General features: G+C 34.8%; 1 protein-coding gene across 2 annotated transcripts in view; it reads right to left on the reverse strand.

The window, feature by feature from the left end:
* The window catches only part of WDR26 (WD repeat domain 26), a 39,736-nt gene that overhangs the window by 14,644 nt on the left and 3,638 nt on the right, over window positions 1-21,454 (reverse strand). For both annotated transcript variants that reach the window (XM_004461922.4, XM_004461923.4), the window contains exons 4-8: window positions 16,509-16,645; window positions 12,922-13,019; window positions 11,723-11,879; window positions 5,685-5,823; window positions 1,590-1,730 (exon numbers count right to left, since the gene is read on the reverse strand). In XM_004461922.4, the coding sequence (XP_004461979.2) occupies window positions 1,590-1,730; window positions 5,685-5,823; window positions 11,723-11,879; window positions 12,922-13,019; window positions 16,509-16,645 (672 nt within the window). The remainder of the gene's footprint in view (window positions 1-1,589; window positions 1,731-5,684; window positions 5,824-11,722; window positions 11,880-12,921; window positions 13,020-16,508; window positions 16,646-21,454) is intronic.

A 21,454-nucleotide genomic window follows, 5' to 3' on the forward strand; every position in this document is an offset into this window, starting at 1 on the left:
TACTAGGAGAGTAACTCATTTTTATAGCATTAAGACTACACACACTTCCTCCCTTTGGGGGGTGGGGGTGGGTACATTTAATGGAAAAAAAGTTATTTTATCTTTTAGGTCAAATTTATTCCTAGCTCTATTTTACTGAAAGACAGCCATCTATTCTAGTCTACACCCTGCCACCCCCCAGAACCCAATCACAAATACAACCCATGAATCTTGAATGGAGTCTGGATTGATAAAAATGGCATAAAAGACATTTTGTGAACTGGGGATTTTTAATTATGAAATGAATATTAGACAATGTTAGAGATTACAGTTAATGTTCTTAGGTATGAGAATGATATCTGGTTATGTAAGACAATGCCATTTTTTAGGGGTAAAGTATTATGTTCGTAATTTACTCTCCAATGTTTTGAATATGGATATTAACATAAGTATGCATGCATGCATATTTCTATGTATACAATATAACAAAGTGTCAGTAATAACAATTGTTGAATCCAGGGTGGTGGGCAAATAAATCATCACTATACTAGTCTTTCAACTTAATATCTGAACATTTTCTTAATAAAAATAAAAGGCTGGGGTTGAAAAATGTAAGGAAATGACTAAGAAAATCTTATTATAACACTTAGAATTATGGCATACCATTTTCCAGGTACATGTTAGTATTCAGTCTGACTTGTATAAACACACTTATCCGAGTAATTTCTGTTGAGCTTTATCTTGACTCTGTTGGTAAAGTCAACTATTTTTTAAGTCCCTGGATTAGAAATCCTACCCATCAAGTTATACTTTCACATCCAACCATAGCCTGTATCCTTCTTTTGCCTAGGGATTAAAAACACTAAAAAACCCCTATCGAACTAGTTTACATAAGCTTTAAGAAAAACTTAAAATGTAAGACAGGATTTTTAAAAACATGGTCTGAAGATAATGTGAATTCGATGCTGAGTTTTTCTAAAATGGGACCATGAACAAAGTTCAAGTTTTCACTTAGAAATAGTAATAAACAGTAGCAAAAACCTTAATAATAAGTACTCAAAAAAACATTAAGGTTCACTAAACTAGATTGGAAGAAAATACTCCAATATTTTATCCAAAAGGACAGATACTGTATGACTGTGCAACTATGAACTAAATATATCGTGCGTAACATGTTGGATGAATCCATTTATATAAAATTTATTTAAAAAAATAAAAAATAAGGGGATGGCGCAATTAGTATTAGAATGTAACATTTGATCTGGTATCATTTTCACACTGAAAAGTTTCATGTACAATTAAATAAGAAACAAGTATAAAATCTTTTCTGAAGCACAAGGTATCACAGTAAATAGTACAAATTCCACAGAACGAAGCAAAACATTCCTGAAAATACACACTGCATATGTTTTCAGAAACTCTATTATCCTCAGTATAGTATTTATATTTATTAATCTGGACCCTTGGCTGGGTTCCACTTGAAGAGATATCTTGTATAAGATACACATTTCAGTAGCCTAGATTCAATGGTTCTGGTTCCACTGACCCACAAGAAGGAAGTCAGGATGAATGCATGCATTATGACTAAACCAAGGATGGAACTTGCTCACTTGTACATTCCACAGCCAAAGCTCAGAGCAGTCATCTGGGCCACAAGCAACGAGATAGTTGTCGTCCGGACTCCACGCAATGTATGACACACCATAGGCGTGTCCTTCCAATGTTTTAAGAAGTTTTAGCAGGTGTGTGTCCTAGGAAGGAAAAGAGAAAACTCAGTTAATTCCCATCCCTCCAGTCATTATTTTCTGGCACAAGAACCTAAATAGCTGCAAAGATATACTTTGTTAGTATAAATGAACCTGAGGAAATTTTCATACCAATTTTCTCCCCCAACTGAAGAGCTAAAGCTTGCTTCATAAAGAGTCATTCATGCTGAAACATATTAAGCATCTACGATACATAAAGCAATACACAAGACACATTTTGTGCTAGACAGAAATATAAAAGATGGCACAGAATTTGCCCTTAGGAAACTTTCTAGGGAACAGAGAACAGATGTGTATAACAAGAGCTACCTTTTATTTTTCAAATAGCTTATTGAGATGCAATTTATGTAACAAAAAGTTCATCCTTTAGTGTACAATTCAGTGGTTTTAGTATATTCAGTCATGCAACCATCACCACTATTTAATTTTATTAATAGAACATTTTACTCATTCCCAAAAGAAACCCTATATCCATAAGAAACGCTTTCCATTCCTCTTTCCCACAGTCCTTGGCGACCACAAATCTACTTTCTGTCTCTGTGATTATCCATTCTGGATATTTTCTGTAAGGGGAGTCATGGAATATGCAGCTTAGCATAGTATTTTTAAGGCCCTAAACTAAAATGGACAGGATTCAAAGTGGTCAGCTCAAATGTGACTGAACAGAGAAGACTGATAAGACAGAACATGGTGAGAAATGTTCAAAGAAAACCTCCAGATTTCTGGTTTAGGGGATGTGGATAATGTGTATAGGGAAGAGAGGAAGTAAATAAACATTTCAGGAGTGGGAATATTTGAGTCTAAAGACTTCTTGAGTCCAGTTTTGAGCCTGTGGGAAATTTGAATGGAGATGACCACTTAGAAATGGGTCTGGAAGTAGCCTGATATAATTAGATTGGGAATTTTCCCCCCAGAAACGTCACTGAGGAATGGATTGCATTTACCTTACTTTTTTTCTGCATGGGGCCCTAAGTCCATATTCATAAAACTAGTCTAATGTTAATTGTTTTGACAAAATCGAATACTTAACAATGCTACTACCTCTGAATTTTCTTCAGGGAGGCGGTGATAAATAGGCATGGGGTATTTGCATCACATCAGTAGTATACCTAGGTCAAAGTGGCTTGCATAATTTAATAAGCAGGTCAAGACATCTTTCTGGGGAAGCGGACTTGGCCCAGTGGTTAGGGCGTCCACCTACCATATAGGAGGTCCGCAGTTCAAACCCTGGGCTTCCTTGACCCATGTGGAGCTGGCCCATGCGCAGTGCTGATGCGTGCAAGGAGTGCCCTGCCATGCAGGGGTGTCCCCATGTAGGGGAGCCCCACGTATAAGGAGTGTGCCCCATAAGGAGAACCGCCCAGGGCGAAAGAAAGTGCAGCCTGCCCAGGAATGGTGCCACATACACGGAGAGCTGACACAACAAGATGACGCAACAAAAGGAAACACAGATCCCAGGTGCTGTTGATAAGGATAGAAGCAGTCACAGAGGAACACACAGCGAATGGACACAGAGAAAAGACAACGGGGGAGTTGGGGGAGGAAGGGGAGAGAAAAAATAAAAATAAATCTTAAAAAAAAAAAAAAAAAAAAGAGACATCTCTCTGACTTGCTCAAAATCTTCCAGGAACAAACTTTTCATTCATAGTAGCGTTCCAGCTCTACACGAAGACTTTCTTCTAAACCAAAGACAAACTCCTTTAGGAGTGCTTAACTCAAAAACCAATTGTGTAATATACATTAATACAAAGATATAATCCAATAAAAGACAAGTTGGAAAAAAATGAGAATATTATTACTATATCTTTGGAAGTAAGATGCCTTTTTCCTAACTAACCTATTTAAAACGGAAATGCCATGTTCAGGAAATCCATGATTTCACTTTGATTTTTAGGGAAGAATAGGTAAAATTCATTTTTTGGGCAAAGGTGTGAAAAACTTAAAAAAGTAGGCACTGGAATCACATCAATTCAAATCTTCAGGTTCCGTCTGTATTAGCTACCCATTTAAAAAAAATACATACAAAACATATTTAAGAAGAGTTTATCAAATACTAGTACACCAAAAGAAGAGTCCTAGAAAACTCACTGTATAGCACAGCTATCTAAAAATTATACTCTCTAAAACCCTCTGTATCTTAGATTTGAATGCCAGCATTAACTACATTTCCCAAGCTAACCTGGCCTCAAAAACCCTTTCTATGTAACACATATTAACATTAACATTCTACATGCCTATATTCTGAAAAACACACCCTGAGAAACATGGGCATAAATTCCTTAGCAAAGTATTACAAGATCTTCCTTCACCTGGCTCTATTTTCTTTAACCTCAGCTCTTAGAACTCTTTCCCCAAGCCACCACAAATGCCAAGGCACTTTTATTTTACCCAAGCATCACTCTTAGCTAGTTTTGCCTTAACAAATCCCTTGCTTCCCCCCAAAGACTTATTTTCCCTACGTTCCCTTAGCTCTGCAGCTCCAGTTAGATCTCTTTTATGAGCTTCTGAGGAACTCATTATAGCACAAATATGTTATATTGTCATGTTCTCAGTAAGTCTCTCCCTAGCAAAAGGCCTGGCACATAACAGGTGCTCAATAAATACTTGCTAAATGAAGGGACTCTTAAATATTGTCGTCAAAAAAACAAAACAAACAAAAAACAACCTTAATGTATTTTGATGCTGTTGCTTTCTTTTTCATGTACTTTAATGGCTTGCAAATTATTGCTGAATGAGATTAGAACTTCTCAGCACAGTATTCAAAGGCCATGATTTGATCCCAAACTCTTTCTCCACTACTTTCCATTCTGCGCATACTCATCATACTCTCTTACTCCAGGTGAGAGGGGGAAGGGCAAGGCAAGGAAGCTCCCTCTCTTCCAAAGTCTTTTCTCTATCTCCACTTGTTCTATGCATAGCAAGGCTCCAATGCTGCCTCTTCAACGAGGTACTCCTAAACTGTGAAGCTCCTTTGTGCTTTCTCGTTCTACTTTATTTACATACACTATTGATACTTACAATAATACTGTGCTTTTATTCTCTTTCTAATCCATACATTCCTTTAGCAGGGATATTTAACCTGAGATATACAGGAAGGGATCCATGGATAGAATCAGGGGTCCATGAAATTAAACGGGAAAAAGGTACATCTTTATTTTCACTTACCACAGCCTGAAATTCAGTATTTCCTTCAATCTGGAATGTAGGCAATTAACCACAGTAGTAGTATTAGCAGTATCTGTCACTCTTATCAATAAAAATCTCAAATATTTTCACATATTAGAGTTGTTGCAGCTATCTCAACATATCGTTTTATGATCATACTTCAAAATTCTGGTAGTTGTTAGATCTGCTGCTAGAACTTGTTATTTAATGTGTTAGTAAAGAAGCAATGTATTATACCTGTTTTTGTATTATTTTGAGAACTATATTTCAATATAATTGGCCTTCCTATGTGTTTTGGCATATGCATTTAAATACATTATTCTGAAGAGTCCATAATTTTGCCAGAGGGCCAAAAGAGTACACTGTTAAAAGAACCTCTACTTTAAGGCAAAGAAATGTATCTTAGCATTCATCTATACAAATATATTTATACAGTAAATAAATTCTGCCATTTACATCTATGAGAGCCTGGTATTTATCTTCTGTTTTCTAATTTGAAAATAGGAGATATTACTATCTCAAGATTAGTCAGAGGATTAAATTAGATCATGAACATGCAGATTTAGCATAATCACATTCAACAATTTAGATAATATTAACTTACTTATATTATCAAGAAAACAGAGAAAGAGGTAAGATATGACAATGATGACAAAAATGCTCTTGGAAAAGAATACTAATTTTATATATGTACACGTTAAAAAATATATCTGATGAATTAGATTAAAAAATCACCTCATTCTGCAATCGAAATATTCATACTGGAGTACATACCGGATCAACTTGCCATATGATAACTGTTGTATCTTTCGATCCTGTTGCTAGTTTAGTGCCATCGTTAGAGAATTTACAGAACCACACTTCATTACAATGCTCCGTAAGTATCTGCTGAGTATAACATGGGAACTGCCTCCTAAAACAAAGAAGTCCACTCATAAATAAGAATTCTCTTTTAAGCAGATGATAAAACTTTAGATATTACTAACTTTAAAATAAGATAAAATGCATTCGGTAAATGAAAAATAAAATAAAACATTAGATACTATCTAAAATTTGCTTCGACTTAAAATTTATTCCCATTAAAAATTATGCTAAAACCCTCTATAAACTGGCTGGCATCAGGTTGTTCTAAAGGGAATAATGTAATATTTTCTTTTACATAAAATCCAGTTAAACCTCTCTTTATTAGAATAGTAACTTAGTGCAACAAAAGAGAATGGACCCTGAAGTCAGGGGTCTGAATTCCCACTCAGGGACACACATAATGTCTCTGGCAAGACATTCAACTCCTTTGAGCCTCAGTTCCATGATCCACAAATAAGGTTAATATCTACCTAAAAGGGTTCTTGTAAGGAGTAGAAATCTGTGTAAAATTCCTGTAATATCATAGACATTCAAATAGTGATTTCTAACATTACTGTGGGGGGAGCATAGGAGAAGTGAAACATATGGCAGGGGCTGTAGTGGTTAAGTGTACAGTCTGATAAACTTAGGTTCAAATCCTGATCAGCCATTTACCAGCTCTGATTCTGGAGAAGTTATTTAACCTGCCTAAATCTCAATTTCTCCAACCATAAAATAAAGATAATGGTACTTATGTTAACAGAATTCTTTACACAAGAATGAAATAAGAGGATAAGGTAATGAATGTACAACATTTAGAAAGAGTCTGACACTCAGATAGTATCTCATAAATGGCAGGTATTATTACATGATTTATTATCTTACCAAGTTAAAGAGGAAAAACGGTTACTGAAAAAATGACAACTCTCATGAAGAACTCATTTTTAAAAACCATCTGTCCTTTTCTGATCTCTCCATCAGTGCTATCCAGTAGAAACGTGTGATGGTGGAAATGTTATCTACCTGTGCTGCCCAATATGGCAGCCACTAGACACAGGAGCGCTCGAAATGAAAAACTAGTGAAACCAAACCACTTGATTTTTAAATTAAATTTGAATTACTTTACATTTCAATGTAAATGGCCACGTGGTAGTGGCTACTGCGCTGGACAGTATAGCTCTGTATTATAAATTATCTCTTCTAAACAACAAGTTGTTTAAACAGTAATGGATGAACTTTCAGGCCTGCCTTGGAAAATGGACTGCCCTACTTTTCTCCCTCAACCAATGTGCAATTAAAAAATACATTTTGTCAATTCATCATCTGATAGGTAATGTATACTTAAATAATCAAATAAGCATTCTTTATTTGGCACACACAGCAACCTACCTTAGCAGTTGGTAATTTGAAGACTGCTTTAAATGTTCAGATTGTTTAACTATAAATTGCTTTACTACTACTCTTTATCTGGAATTAAGGTACAATCAATACTAGTTGATAATGATTAAGTACTTACAAGGTGACAAGAACTGTGCTATTAAACACATATAGTATCACTAATTTTCAAAACAGAAATCTTACCCCCATTTTTACGATGAAAAAAACTTGGGCTCAAAGACAGTAAATAACTTATCAGATGTCACAAAACTGGTAACTGAACTAGGATTTCAAACTACAGCTGACTCCAAGGCCAGTTTTCTTTCCAAACGTCAGTTTTCAAATCTCAAGTTTCAAGGTAAACATCAAATTTCCAAAAGAAAAAGTAATGCCATTATTTCAATGAGAAACACTTTATATGTAGCATAAAATACACAATAATTCCACTGGTTAAAGTTTATCATTAATGAAAAGATGTATTTAAAATTAATGGATAGCAAAATCTCCCTAAGGAAAACCTGATTGTACAAAAAAATTCTAAGGCACAAATTATCAAATCTATTGACAATAGTTACTTGTACCTATATATAACTGAAGTGGTTAAATTGTCATTATATTTATCAGAAGACATCTTTTTAAAGACTCATAAAACAATCAATCCCTGGTTTATTAAAAGTCTATTTTTAGATTATACCTGTGATAAATTTACATGTCTTTGCTTTTAAAGAAATTTAAAATGGCATTAAAAATACTGGTACCTTCCTAAATAAAACACATTATTTTAATCAAACTGAATCTTTAAAATGTGAGTTTTTATAAGTATTTTATAATAATCCTTTACTAAAAAATTAATACTTATTAAAAGTTCCTGGTGGATATGACTCAAGTAGTTGAGCACCCGCCTCCCACATGGGAGGTCCCAGGTTTGGCTCCCAGTGCTTCCTAAAGGAAAACAACAAGCAAAATACCCCCCAAAAAAACAAACACCCCCCCCCAATAAACCCCAACAAACAATGGGCAGACAACAAGCAAAAACAAGCAAACAACTAGCAAACAGATGAGGGAACCAAGTCGGGGGGAAAAAAATAAAGCTGCTATAAACATTAACAACAAGAAAGTTCCTTGTGTTCCATCTTTCCATTGGCTACTGGCAAACAAACTGCACAAAATTATTAAAAAAAAAAACACTTCAGTTCCTTACCTGTAATATTTAATTAAAAATGTATACCCTAATTGTGAAAAATATAAAACGTATACAATCTAAAGAAATTCTTAAGTGATCTGTATTTTTAAAAGTCAAGTCATAGTTATTCTTAATCAAGTCTCTATTCTCGAGAGAAAAGCTGGTAATTAGATTTCATGCCAAGATCTAATTGCTGAAAATACAGTTTTTCTAGTTTCAATGCTAAAATACAGTTTCTAAAAGGGAATAAGGCAGATAATGAAAAGTTATTAGCTAACGTTTTGAAGACTTGCATGTAGATGATGGTGAATACTAGGAATTAACAATCAAATTCAGATTCTATTTTCCAAGTTCAGCAATGAAGGACATTACAGCTCACTCTCAAGACTGGTGATTCTGACTTGGTGCTTGACATCCCACTGTCAGTGTTTTTAAACCGTATCTTCAAAAAAATAGATAGATAGATAGCTAGATAATAAATACATGCATCTCCAGAGTTAATGTCAAGGTTGACTCCTGATTTTCCAGCTTGGGGAAACTGGGTAGATGGTAGCCTTTCACTGACATCGGGAATTCAAGAGGAAAAGCAGACTTTGCATGGACAGGTGTTGAGGGAAAGATCATCTATTTTGGACGTGCTTAGTTTAAGGTACTTGAGAACAACATCCAAGTTGTTGTATGAAGTTCTAGGGCAAGGGAGATACATTCTGTCACTCTAGACCAGATTTAGGTACCATGAGAAGCAAGGGAGTATGGCCTAAGGAGGGAAGGAGGAGGGAAGAAGCACAGTCTAGCTGCACACATATTTAAGGGACAGACAAAGAGGAGGAGCCTAAGTAACAGCCAGGAGTAAAACCAAGAGCCTGGCGTGTATCTGAAGTCAGAAAAGTTTCAAGGCAGAATAGTCAAATGCTATAAAAAAGGTCAAGATACAGGCTAGAAAGTGTCCATTGGATTTAACAATAAAATTGTTCTCACCAACACCGGCAACAGTTTTGGTGTTGTTAGCTATACAAGCTGTAAGATTAAAGAAAGTTAAGAATTAAGAGGAAGTAAGGAGGGGAAACGGACTTTGGCCCGGTGGTTAGGGCGTCCGTCTACCACATGGGAGGTCCGCGGTCCAAACCCCGGGCCTCCTTGACCCGTGTGCAGCTGGCCCATGCGCAGTGCTGATGCGCGCAAGGAGTGCCGTGCCACACAGGGGTGTCCCCCGCGTAGGGGAGCCCCACGCGCAAGGAGTGCACCCATAAGGAGAGCCGCCCAGCGCGAAGGAGGGAGCAGCCTGCCGAGGAATGGCGCCGCCCACACTTCCTGTGCCTGTGCTGCTGACAACAAAAGAAGCGGACAGAGAAACAAGACGCAGCAAAAAGACACAGAAAACAGACAACCGGGGGAGGGGAGGGGAATTAAACAAATAAAAATAAATCTTTAAAAAAAAAAAAAAGAGGAAGTAAGGAGAAGCAGATGCGGTTTAAGTAGCTGGATGCCCGCCTAGCACATGGGAGGTCCTAGGTTTGGTTGCTGGTATCTCCTAAAGAAGATGAATGAGTCAGTGAGCTGATGCAGCAAGTTGATGCAACAAGTTGATGCAATGAGGAAACAATGAGAGACACAACAAGCAGGAGTGGAGATGGCTCAAGCAAATGGATGCCTCTCTCCTACATGGAGGTCCTGGGTTCGGTTATGAGTGCCTCCTAAAAACAAGACAAGCAGACAGAAAGCACTCAATGAACAGACACAGAGAGCAAACAGTGAGTGCAAACAATGAGGGGGCTGCAGGAGAAATAAAGAAAGTAAATCTAAGAAAACATAAGAGGAAGTAAAGGTGTAGATATTACGAATGTACAGTAGGCAGAGTTTTCTGTAAGTTGATTCTAAAATGAAGGAAGACAGTGGTAAGTAGGAGGAGCATCATGACGGGTTTTTAGTTTTTAAAGATCAGAGAACACCTTCTAACTAACGGTCATCATTCAGTGTCAGATGTACTGGTGTAAAAGGTAAGGCACTTAGGAAGAACGCAGGCCACATTTCCATAGATTTCAGTTTCCAAACGGGAAGGCAGGCCAGCTCTCAACCTACTGACTGCTCTTGAACCACGTCACCACCTTCCATGTATTTCGCCAGCAATATATTTATGGACCAAAAAAAGGTTGGGGTATGTAACTGCCTGACGTTTAACACTGTTCTCAGATTTCCTAATGGGCCTATGAAATAGGAAACTATATGGCCTTTTAATTCTACAGCTCCTCCTACCTCTAATAAATTTAAATGAAAAGACTAAAAATTCTCATGTGCAAGTCACAGAACGGTGTTAACGCACAAAGGCTGAAAGATCAAAAGGTCCGACAAAAGCACTTGGAAAGGGTTGAGGGATACAATACTTTTAGGGATGTTAAGGCCAATAGTCCAAATAATTACTTTTATTGACATTTGGGAGGATGAGATGAAAACCCAATTATGCACACCTAAAATACTTATTTTAAATCACAGTGCAGATGTACAAAATTTTTATGGTTACTCAAAGTTCCTCATTTTTCCAAAGCCTCCGCACTAACACTTTGTCTTCCACACTGAAGTATACACTTGTCCTTCCCATTCATGCTACTTCATTCATTCTTTGATGATCTTTGGCAAGAGAAACTGAGCATGTGCACGGCAGATGTTCCCCTTTGTGTTTAGTTCACAAGACCCAAATCATTTCCTTCCCAAAGTATGAGAATTTTCCCAGTTTGATTTTTCAGTAACTTAGAAATGAAATCTCTGCTTTAATTTTGCAGATTAAAATAGACATTTTTACTCAAAATATTCCTAAAATCCAAAAAGACTGAAATTTTTTTTTACAAATGAAATGATGTATATGGATAAGTATAACAACAAAATCCAAACTAGAAAAGTAGGATCTGTTATTCTATTTTAGTTCAGAATCTATCTTCTGATAAAGAACAAAGTTTCATGATGGATAAAAACAATTCCATGATCTTTATGGACAGAAGATAATTTGAGACATAGTTAAAATAGCTATAATGTCCACAGAAAGACTCAATAAGTGATTTCTGGCATGCAAGGACAGTAAACACTTGCATCACTGGCATTCCAACACAATATCACTTTACAAGTCTTCTAAAAAAATTATTACACAAAATGACTTAACCAAATCCATAGACAAGAGAAGGAAATACAAGCTTTCTAGCTTTCGTTCGCAAGGTGTGTTTACTACATAAACATACATACATTTCTTTTAATTTTCATCTTTAGCAGTTCTAGGTTTACTTGTGAACAAACGCTAAAATTAGACAAATTATTTTCCAATTACAGGAGAAAACTCTAAAAAAGAAAATATTTTAATAAAGTTCTTAATTGAGTCCATAAAATGTTAGCCTTTTTCAGAGAGTAAGAAGTTTTTTCTTACCTACTGCAAACATGATCTATAAGCAGAGACACAGAATCTAGATTATTATCAAGTTTGGTGTTGTGATAGAGGCACCGATCCCTTTGCAGTTCCACAGCCTGCCGCAGGAGAGTCTGTAAACGCCGTGGGGGAAGCATCACTGATGGTGGTAAATAGGCTTTAATAAAGACATTTAAAAAAAAAGAAAAAACAAAATAAAAATCTTTTAAAAAACTGTAAACTTTTATTTAAGACATTTTCTCACCTTCTATTGCTTGCCTCTATGCCAATAATATTGTGTCTCTTAAACACAGAAATTCTGGGTGATGTAATATAATGTGTGATCTATATGAATATTTGTCGTTAGCTATAGCTACATTGTCACATTGCCACTAGAATGGGATATAACTAATTTTTGTATGGGATTGACTAAAAAAAGAGAAAGAGAAGAAAAAATAATCTAAAGATGATTGTATATTAAAGAAGAATTAATCATCACTAAAGTATAAGAAAAACCTTCACTTAAGGAAGGGTAAACGAAAATGGTGGAACACGTCAAGGTCCAGCTCTAGACTCCTTCAAATTGCTTCTAATGCAAAGAAAACTGAAAATTCAGGGAATCAGTGTTGTTTCGATAACGTATCAGTCTAATTCTTACATCTCTCCAACCACCTGGTTTCATGATTTTTTCCAATTTTTAGGATCCCTACTTTCACCTCAATATAAAAACTGTAGAATAATGTCATCTGAAAGGAGAGGGAGAGTTTTTTTAAAATATAAAGATGTGGCAAAAATTAAACCTCTAATTAGGAAGCTATATATTTTGGGGGAAAGTAAAACAATTTATTTAAAAATATCTGTGTCTTACTATAGAAATCAACAAAATATTTAAAACACTTTTCACTTAAAGCTGTGGTTTATATAGTTTTTTCACTCTAACCACAGCTTTTCTCCCTCCACACAAAATCTCACATGGAGGACCACTGCATAAAACAAAAGAAGAACTGCTCTGGGACCAGCGCACTCTCCGACTCCTGAAACTTAGCTTCAGAACTCTAGGGCAGAGTTTGGGAACCTTTAGTTTAAAGGGCTTCTTAAAGGACTCCCCCTCCTTTCCCACTGTTAACAACTCAATACAAGTATGTTTCGATAGGAGTCTTCCTAATCCATTCCTAACATCTACTTCTAATCTAAGAGAAAGCACAGAAACGGATTCTTACTCTGAAGCTTGTCTAGCAGTTTGGACCGGGAAGCTGTCCCTTTGCCTTCCCATTCTGCTTTTGCACGGAGGTCTTCTGCATGGCTACACATCAGATACCTAAAAACACACCAGAGAAGCGACAAATATCAAACTCTTCTTTGGAGTAAACATAACTGCAGCATACTGATTGTATTTTGGGTATCTAGATCTTACTAAGAAATGAAACTTCTACAGTGGACCCAATTCATTAGTTCAACCTGGCACTTGGATATAACTAATAAAATGGAATGTAATAATAGCCAACACGTATCATTATAGGAGTTATATTATACCATATTAATAATATATATTCTTACATTATTGTTTATATTGTTATAGCTATTGTAGCTCTTATTGTGTGTCAGGCTCAGCACTTAACATTTTACTTCATTACATAACAACTCTTTATGAAATCAGCACTATTATTATTATTCAATTTTTATAAATAAGGAACAAAACAAAGAAAACCTAAGTAATTTGTCTAAGGTTACACATCAAGAGACAAAGCAAAGTTATTTACCCAGGCATTCTAACTCGAGAACCTGCTCTTACCTACTATGCTAATTAAACTGCTTGTTTTAAGAGTGAAACAATAAAACCTCCAAAAACCTTCAAAAATACTTATATAAAGTTAAATAAAAACAATATACCTTCATGAATTTATCATAAATGTCAGTCAAAAAATGGTATAATTGGATAATCATACTTGTGTCATTCTGTGAAAGGTACTGAGATTCCAAAGCACAAAATTTGGGAACTGCTTTATTATTATTAGGTAAAAAAAGTCATTATTCAAACATGGGAATTAGGCCTGGTAAATAATTTTCCTGTTATTTTGGTAACTTAGACAAATCTGTTTTCACTTGTAAAAAGCATACTAAACAGGGTAGCAAGTATTAAACGAGACGAAGTACGTGAGGGACCTGGTCTGCTGTATGGTACACAGCAGAGCTTGAAAAATGACCGCCTAAGAAACCTCTCGTTTAACCTGAGTACCACCCTTCCTTTTTCAACAGAATAAAGCTTATTTCACTTGGAGTCTAAGGGGCTTAAAAGCCTTTTATCCAATAGTAGAACTTCTCATTCTCTTGCTGTTTAGTAAATAAACAGTGCCTGAACTGATGAGAATTTCTTCTTTTTTAAAAGTTATGAGTAATTAGACTTAAAACGCCCTATACAAAGTTTGATATTGTGAAAATTTGGTTTTCAAAATAACTTTTTGGGAACAAAATTTATTATCAATAATTATATGGAAAAATTGGTACTTTTAAAATTTTGCAAAAGAGTGTCACAACAACTTCTAGGTCCTTTTGAAAACACACATTAAGCCTCAAGGTTTCAAATGATAACTGCTTATGGAAAGCCACATGATATAAGTGGATTGAAAGTAAGAAACCCTGGCTTCTGATCCAGGCTCCACATCTATTTTGTTGTCTCTGAGCCATTTCCCTTACATGAAAAATTAAGGGGATAAAGTTGATGCTGAAGTTCATTTTGAAATAAAGGCTATAATGACAAACTATATGTTCAGTACAATACTGTGGATATAATCAATACCCCAGAACCATATACTTTAAAGTGGTTAAAATGGGAAATTTTATGTTAAAACTGCAACAAAAAACCATAGAACTGAACAACGAAGAGTGCGCACTAATGTAAACCATGGGTTTATCAATTGTAACCAATATAGCACACTAATGTTAAATGTAAATAATAGGGAAACTGCATGTTTTTTTGGTGGGGCATGATATATAGGAACTATATATTTCCTGTGTAATTTTTCTATAAATCTTAGTTCTAAAAAAAATTAAGTAAACAGGGAAAAAATGTATGTGTCCTGTTACCAGCAGGATAAAATATTTCATCATGTGAATAATATTTGAGTGATAAAGCAGCAGACACCTTATGAAAAAGGTCACCAGAACAAGGTAATTTGTTAACTACAATATTAAAATATCCAGCCGAATGGACTATTTCAAGATTTGGTGGTAGATAAAGACCAATGACTTTGGAATCAGTCAAAGCAGGATTTGAATCTCAGCTCTGATTTATTAGTTAAATCTTGGGCTAGTTAATTTTTTTAAGGCTTGGTTTCCATATCTGCAAAGTGAATTCATCATTTTGTAATCTGAAAATTCATTATGTGTCGGATTTTCTTCCTGATGTTGGAGCTATATCATATAAATGCTACAGAAAATTAGAACTGAAAAATAGAGTAATGTAATACAGAATGGGTGGTCTGAGAAGACCTGGGACCTAAGCAACTAGATGCAAAACTGGGGGAAGAACATTCAAAATACAAGGAACAGATGACACAAATGCTTTGAGGCCTGGCAAGTTAAGGAATAGAAAGAACAGTGTCACTTATGAGTAACGAATAAAGGAAAAGACAAAAAATAGGAACTCTGTGGGCCTATGTAGAGAGTCTGGATTTTTTAAGTATGCTAGAAAGTCAGTGGAAGGTTTTAAGGGAGTAAATGATTTATGATTTTGTATTATGTGTTTTTCTGGCTGCTGTACAAAATATGCATTGTTGAGGGAGCAAAAGCTGAAGGTAGTGAGAGCAATTAGGAGGCTACTATGATAGGAGAGAGTCCGAGGTTAACTAGAATGGAAATTGTGGAGAGGAGAGAAATGGATAAATTTGTATGTTTTGGAGTTAGGCCAATACCTGTCAAAGTTAAAAGATAAAGAAAAAACTAGGATGAGGTTTAAGTTTTTGGTTTGAGCAACTAGGTAAAGGTGTTGCCCATTTACTGAAACAAGAAAGACATGTCTATGGGGGTAGGAGGGACTGAAGGTACAACTGGAATCAAGAATTTTGTTGGGAGCAGATATAGCTCAAGTGGTTAAGCATCTGCTTCCTATGTATGAGGTCCTGGGTTTGATCTCCGGTACCTCCTAAAGCCAAACCAAAACAAACAAACAAGAATTTTGTTTTGAAAATATTAATTTGAGAAGCCTATTAGACACCCAAGTGAAGACTGTCAGGCTATTAAATATACACATACACTCCCCCTCAGATGGTAGGGTGAATCTGGGAACCCCTGGAATTCAGATGGTACGAAAGGCATGGTATAGAATGAGATAACCTAGAAAGAGTATGTAGATAGAGCACAGAAGGGAGGCCCAGGACCAAACAGGGATATTCTAAGATTTAAGGACTGAAGTGAGGATAAAAAGAAACTGTGTTTATGAAATGCTTAGCAAATGACCTGGTAAACAAGTGTTCATTAAAAGTTGGAAATCACATTGTTTATTGTGATCCATGTCAATGGGGTTTTTATAGAAGATTATGAAATGCCATATCCCTGGCAATATATATTTCTTCTCCTTTGCACCCATTTGATATACCTCTACCACCTCCATGGAAAGCTTTGGAGGATGACAAAAATAGCCTGGAACACATATAAGTGAATCTACCCAGACAAATAATACCTAAGAATTCAGTGACATTCAAATATTTGTATCTTGGAACAATGTTAAAGACATACAACTTCGGAAGGTAACCCTTATAAAAACAGCAGCCACTTTACCACCTGGAGCCTAAGAAATACGCCTCCTTACCCACTAAGAACATGAATGCGCTCTGTATTGTATTTCAGGGGCGTCAGTTCACAGCGTAGAACCTGAAGTGCCTCCAGGACCTTGCCATCCTCCAGGTATTCCAGGTACTTCTGCTGCAGCAGCAAAAACTTCATCCTCTGACATGACAGAAAGCAGCAGTCAGGGGAAAAAGTTGATGGAAGTTTCAGAAAATGTTTGTGCCTAAACAGAACAGTAGAAACCATTCTACTATGCCCTTTGAAAATAACTTTCATAAAGCTTCAAGATGATTCAAAATATTTTGGTTTAATAGAGTCATAGTAAATTATGTGACTTAATTCCACATCTTAATAAAACTCGAGTTTGAAGAGTCCCAAATCAGACAATATCATTAGTGATAAAGGAATAAACACAGGGAAAAATTGTGACCTCAAAACATTCATCTAGAACGTTATTTCTTGCATGAAAATTTAGAACTATTTCAATTTTTCTCAATTTGCTTTTTAAAAATCTAACTTTTATAATGGGGCATGGGGGATATTATGCAACAAGTTTTGAAAATCTAGAAGAAACACCAGTTAATGGGGGGAATTACTTAAAAGCCTCAATGTAAGAAGGACTAAGTAGACCAGAAAGCAGAACCTGAGTCACTGGGTAAAGGTCACAATGTGTCGGTCAGTTTTTGTTTTATCAGAAGTAAGTAGAACTGTCCAACAAATGGACTAGAGATTGGTTTGTCAAGTATTGAGTTCTCGATAACAAAAGTGGACGAGCATAAGATTTCCATCTCTCTAAGATGCTATAAAGGAATGCCTACATTAGAAGGTGGAACTTACAGATTTTTAAAAAGATGCAGTATTTATCTGTAATAGTCTGTTCACTGATGCATTTAATCATGAAGCACAATTATCATCAACTCTTTTTCCCCAAAAGGATAAGCCATTTCCCACTTATTGTGAAGCACTTTCATATTTAGTTTATTTTTCTGAAATGTTTGCTTTTAATACTTTTTAATGTTACTCTATTGTTTTACTTTTAACTTGAAAGTGATCATCACAATCACAATATTTGAGATGGGATAAAAATAGTTTATAACTATCAAGTTTGAATTTCTTTTAAACCTTAAACCTAATAATTAAGGACCACTGCATGGAGGGACCCTTTTCATTATATTCGCTACTTGTGGTGCTTGAGCAAGCCAACTGATGAAAACTTTTTTTAAACTACTTTTCGAAAGTAAGTAGCAGATGTTAGTCATTTTTAGAGACTCCAAAGAATAGTAGTGGTAAAGACCCCAAAATCATGAAAACGCTATCATTTGAGTTTTATTTTACTTCTACAGTAAAATGCTTACTTTAAAACAGATTTAAAAATACTGCCATGAACAGGTGTGAAGAAATTACTATTTACTGAATTAAGAGTATAATGAACTGCTCTACAGGATTTTCTGGATAAGGAGTAGTTAGAAGAGAAGCACAAACTATCAGCTTATGAAAATAAAAATAGTTTCTAGAGAAAATAAATAAAAATAAGCCCTCCAAGTTAGGCATATATTTAAACATATCCTTCATAAGATACACTGCTTACATCTGGTAATAATTTAATCTTAAATCTAACAGCTAAAGACCAATAACAGAAAAGTTTTCAAACTATGAGAGAAGTTCCTGTAACTAGAAAAACTACACTTACCAAAATTTACACACAAAGTTAGATTGACTAAAGAAAGTTTCAGAAATAGATTATCAAGATGCCCTGAATACTGCTATATAAGTAGCCTGAAGTTAACTTTTCTGTGTCAAACAAAAAAATAACTTGAAATCCATCAGGTGGAAAAAAATAAACAAACTAAAAACCAAAAGGTTAAACACAACAGAAAACATCTAAAATCTAAGGATTTTACATTTAAATTAAAGTTATTCCAGACATTCTCACCATTTTATCTTCTGAAAACAAAAAAAAAAACCAAAAAAACAGAAATAGAAAACTTCAGTTCTTTGTGAAATGAAGAGCTCATATAGTTCCATTTATCAATATACTGCTAAAAGTTTCCTTTTACAGCGTATTTTTGATTCAAGCTTGAGAATAATATTTATTGCAGAACTTTTAAATTTAAATGCCACATGGAACTGGCCAGCATACGTATTTAATTTCTTCACTAAATTTTTTTAGCAATTGGGAATTTTTTAAAATTCAGGGCAAGTTTTTTTGTGTCAATCATTAGGTCCTCGCCCACGTTCCAATGTGTGTAGGGACAGTGCCTCAAACGCTTCTTTCCCCTTATTTTCCCACCAAGACCTTTAATGGAATATGTTACTGTACTTCTATGGGTCAGAGGTGGAGCATGAGAAGATGACGGCAGGGTTAAACTTGACAAAAGCCAATATAGACACATTTTTCTATATATACAGGGAATGCTACAAAAGCAGGGCAAGAGTATTTCTCGATAAGTCATTTTATCCAGATTAAGACAAAGAATATCCTCAAACAGATATGAAATCCTGGTATTGTGCCTGGCAATGAACATGCTGCTGGCCAAACACAGCTAGAGATTTCGTTGAGAGAACATGTTTATTCTCCTAAAAGTCAGTTCCGTAAATCAAGGTATGTGATACATTATGGATGGGGAATAAAACTATATTTTACCCCTTAATATTTAGAGCACAAAAATGTAAACATAATTTTAAGAAAATAAAAACCTTTAAATACATAAATGATGCTAATTATTTACTGAAAAAATTAAAAAAAAATAAGGCAAACTTCAATTTTGCTGGTAGGGACAGGACTCTACGAATGGTTATTTTGTAAAGGATGATGAGCTTGAAGATGATGATGATTAAGAAGAAACTCTTTCATCTTTCTCCAGCATCTAATTAGACCCATCTAAGGGATTATTTCTGATCTCTGATGCTTTTTTGGCATCTATGAGTCCAGCAATATTTCCTTCTCTCTTCTACTATCCAATAAAAACTTGAAATTGGTAAGTGACAAGGATAGCTTCAAAGGCTGTTTTACACTATAAATCCTGCTGTTGACCCCCACTGGCCCAATACTTGGATTGCTTTATCCTTTACTTCCACATTATAAGACTGAACTTAAAAAGTGAGAGAAAAATGCAGAAGTGATGATACCCAGCAAGTCTTGTTTTTGAGGAAAGCCTCCTAGATAACTTAGTGGTGCTTCTGACTAACTCGGGCATAGAATAAAATTACAATGAAGTTATATCAACCAAATCCTGACTCAGAAAGGGAAAATTATATTTAAAACATGGCTCTCAAAACTCATCCTTATTTGACTTTAAAACACATTAGTTCATTTCTTTAGGTCAATTAATATTTGAACACTTTTGTTATGCATATTTCTATTACATTAAAAAATAATCAAACCTATCTAAATACATGAAACTTTCCTAACTTATTATTCTCAAAATCCACCCAAATTCACCCAACATGGCTACTCATATTTGAACCCAAACTAAAAAATGTTGATTCATGAGCTCAGCTTCCAGAATCCAGAGGATATTCTGCTATTTGTATTATCATTTGATGGGAGAACATTTAAAAATGAGGGGGTGTGTAACTGATGAAATGGATCAGTTAAAAAGTGATTTGAAAAATAAAATGCAATTTTTTTCTAGACTAAGTCATCAAATGTATCTGGGTATGCAAATAATTTTTTTTGGGTCTTTTTTATTGTTTTCTACTTCTTATGTGTTTGTAAATAAAATTTATATTTAAAAAGCCACCGTTATTGTCTTCTAAGGTATTATAAATTTAAGTTTACATTAGACTACTTTCTTCAGGGAATGGGATCGGAAAGAGGAGTAAATCTAAACACAATTAGAAAGGTGAAGGGCAACTTCAAAAAATGCTGAATTCAATCTTTAAAAGCAATTGATTCATCAATGCTTAAAGTGAGATAAAGTTGGAACCCCTTTCTTTGTATAAATACCTAAACAGTTTGATGGTGTGAGGCTCAGCCAGAGATTTAATCTTCATCTTTTATTAGATCCTAGAATGTTCTATAGACTGAACAGGCTGCAAAAAGAAAGGATTCCTCCTTATTATCTACAACTACCTTTCTTCAGCTTACATGTTGTTTCTAAAGAAGGTTTCTAATGAGACAGTCAAAATCTAAATCCAATTACAGAAGTCTCAAATTACTATAAACAAATAAGAAAAAAATAGGAAGTGCCCAGCCTATTAAATTTTTTGCTATTAAATTACATACATAATCTGAATGACAAAAGGAAAACAATTCTCTAAGAAATCACACACATTTAAAAATAGTCTATAGGCAAGTCCTTTACAGTCATCACACAAGCAGCGTTACTTGCCCATTGGAGAAGGAACACCAATCTCATTTTGGCCATTTAATTGTTTTTATCTTAGGGTCTCCTTCCACTCAGTAAGCACTAACAATTTGTGAAAAGCTGCCCAATTAAATGTACTTAGGGTTTGTTTTTTTTTTTAAACCCTAGACCCACTAACTGGGAAAAATTTAGTTACTGAAAAACTTGTAATCCTTGTGAATATAGATATTTATCTGCTTTAATTTCTGAGTTTTCATTTTTTAAATTTACCATGGAATTAATTACTCCATGTTAATTTATTATCAATCATCTGATTCAATAATAAATTTAAAATTTTGGTAATTAAGTATTCAATGAAAAGAATAAAAATAATATACTAGGTTACCAATTTAAATGAGTCCATATTTGTTCATACTTATTTGCGTCTTTAATTCATCTGAAGGCCATTCTCTAAGATTATATTTTTGTAAAGAATTATATATAGAACTTGAAAATTCTTTTGTAATAAGATTTCAAAAAACCAAACAAACTCAGGATGCTATTAGGTTTACAGACAAAGGCAGAAGAGGTTAATATTTGACCCAATTAAAAGAAAACATAAAAATGTAAGTCATTTACTAATATTTAACAAACAGCTGTTTTCCCTATTTTACTTCCT

The sequence above is a fragment of the Dasypus novemcinctus genome, chromosome 13 (genome assembly GCF_030445035.2).
Source record: "Dasypus novemcinctus isolate mDasNov1 chromosome 13, mDasNov1.1.hap2, whole genome shotgun sequence".
Lineage (NCBI taxonomy): Eukaryota > Metazoa > Chordata > Mammalia > Cingulata > Dasypodidae > Dasypus > Dasypus novemcinctus.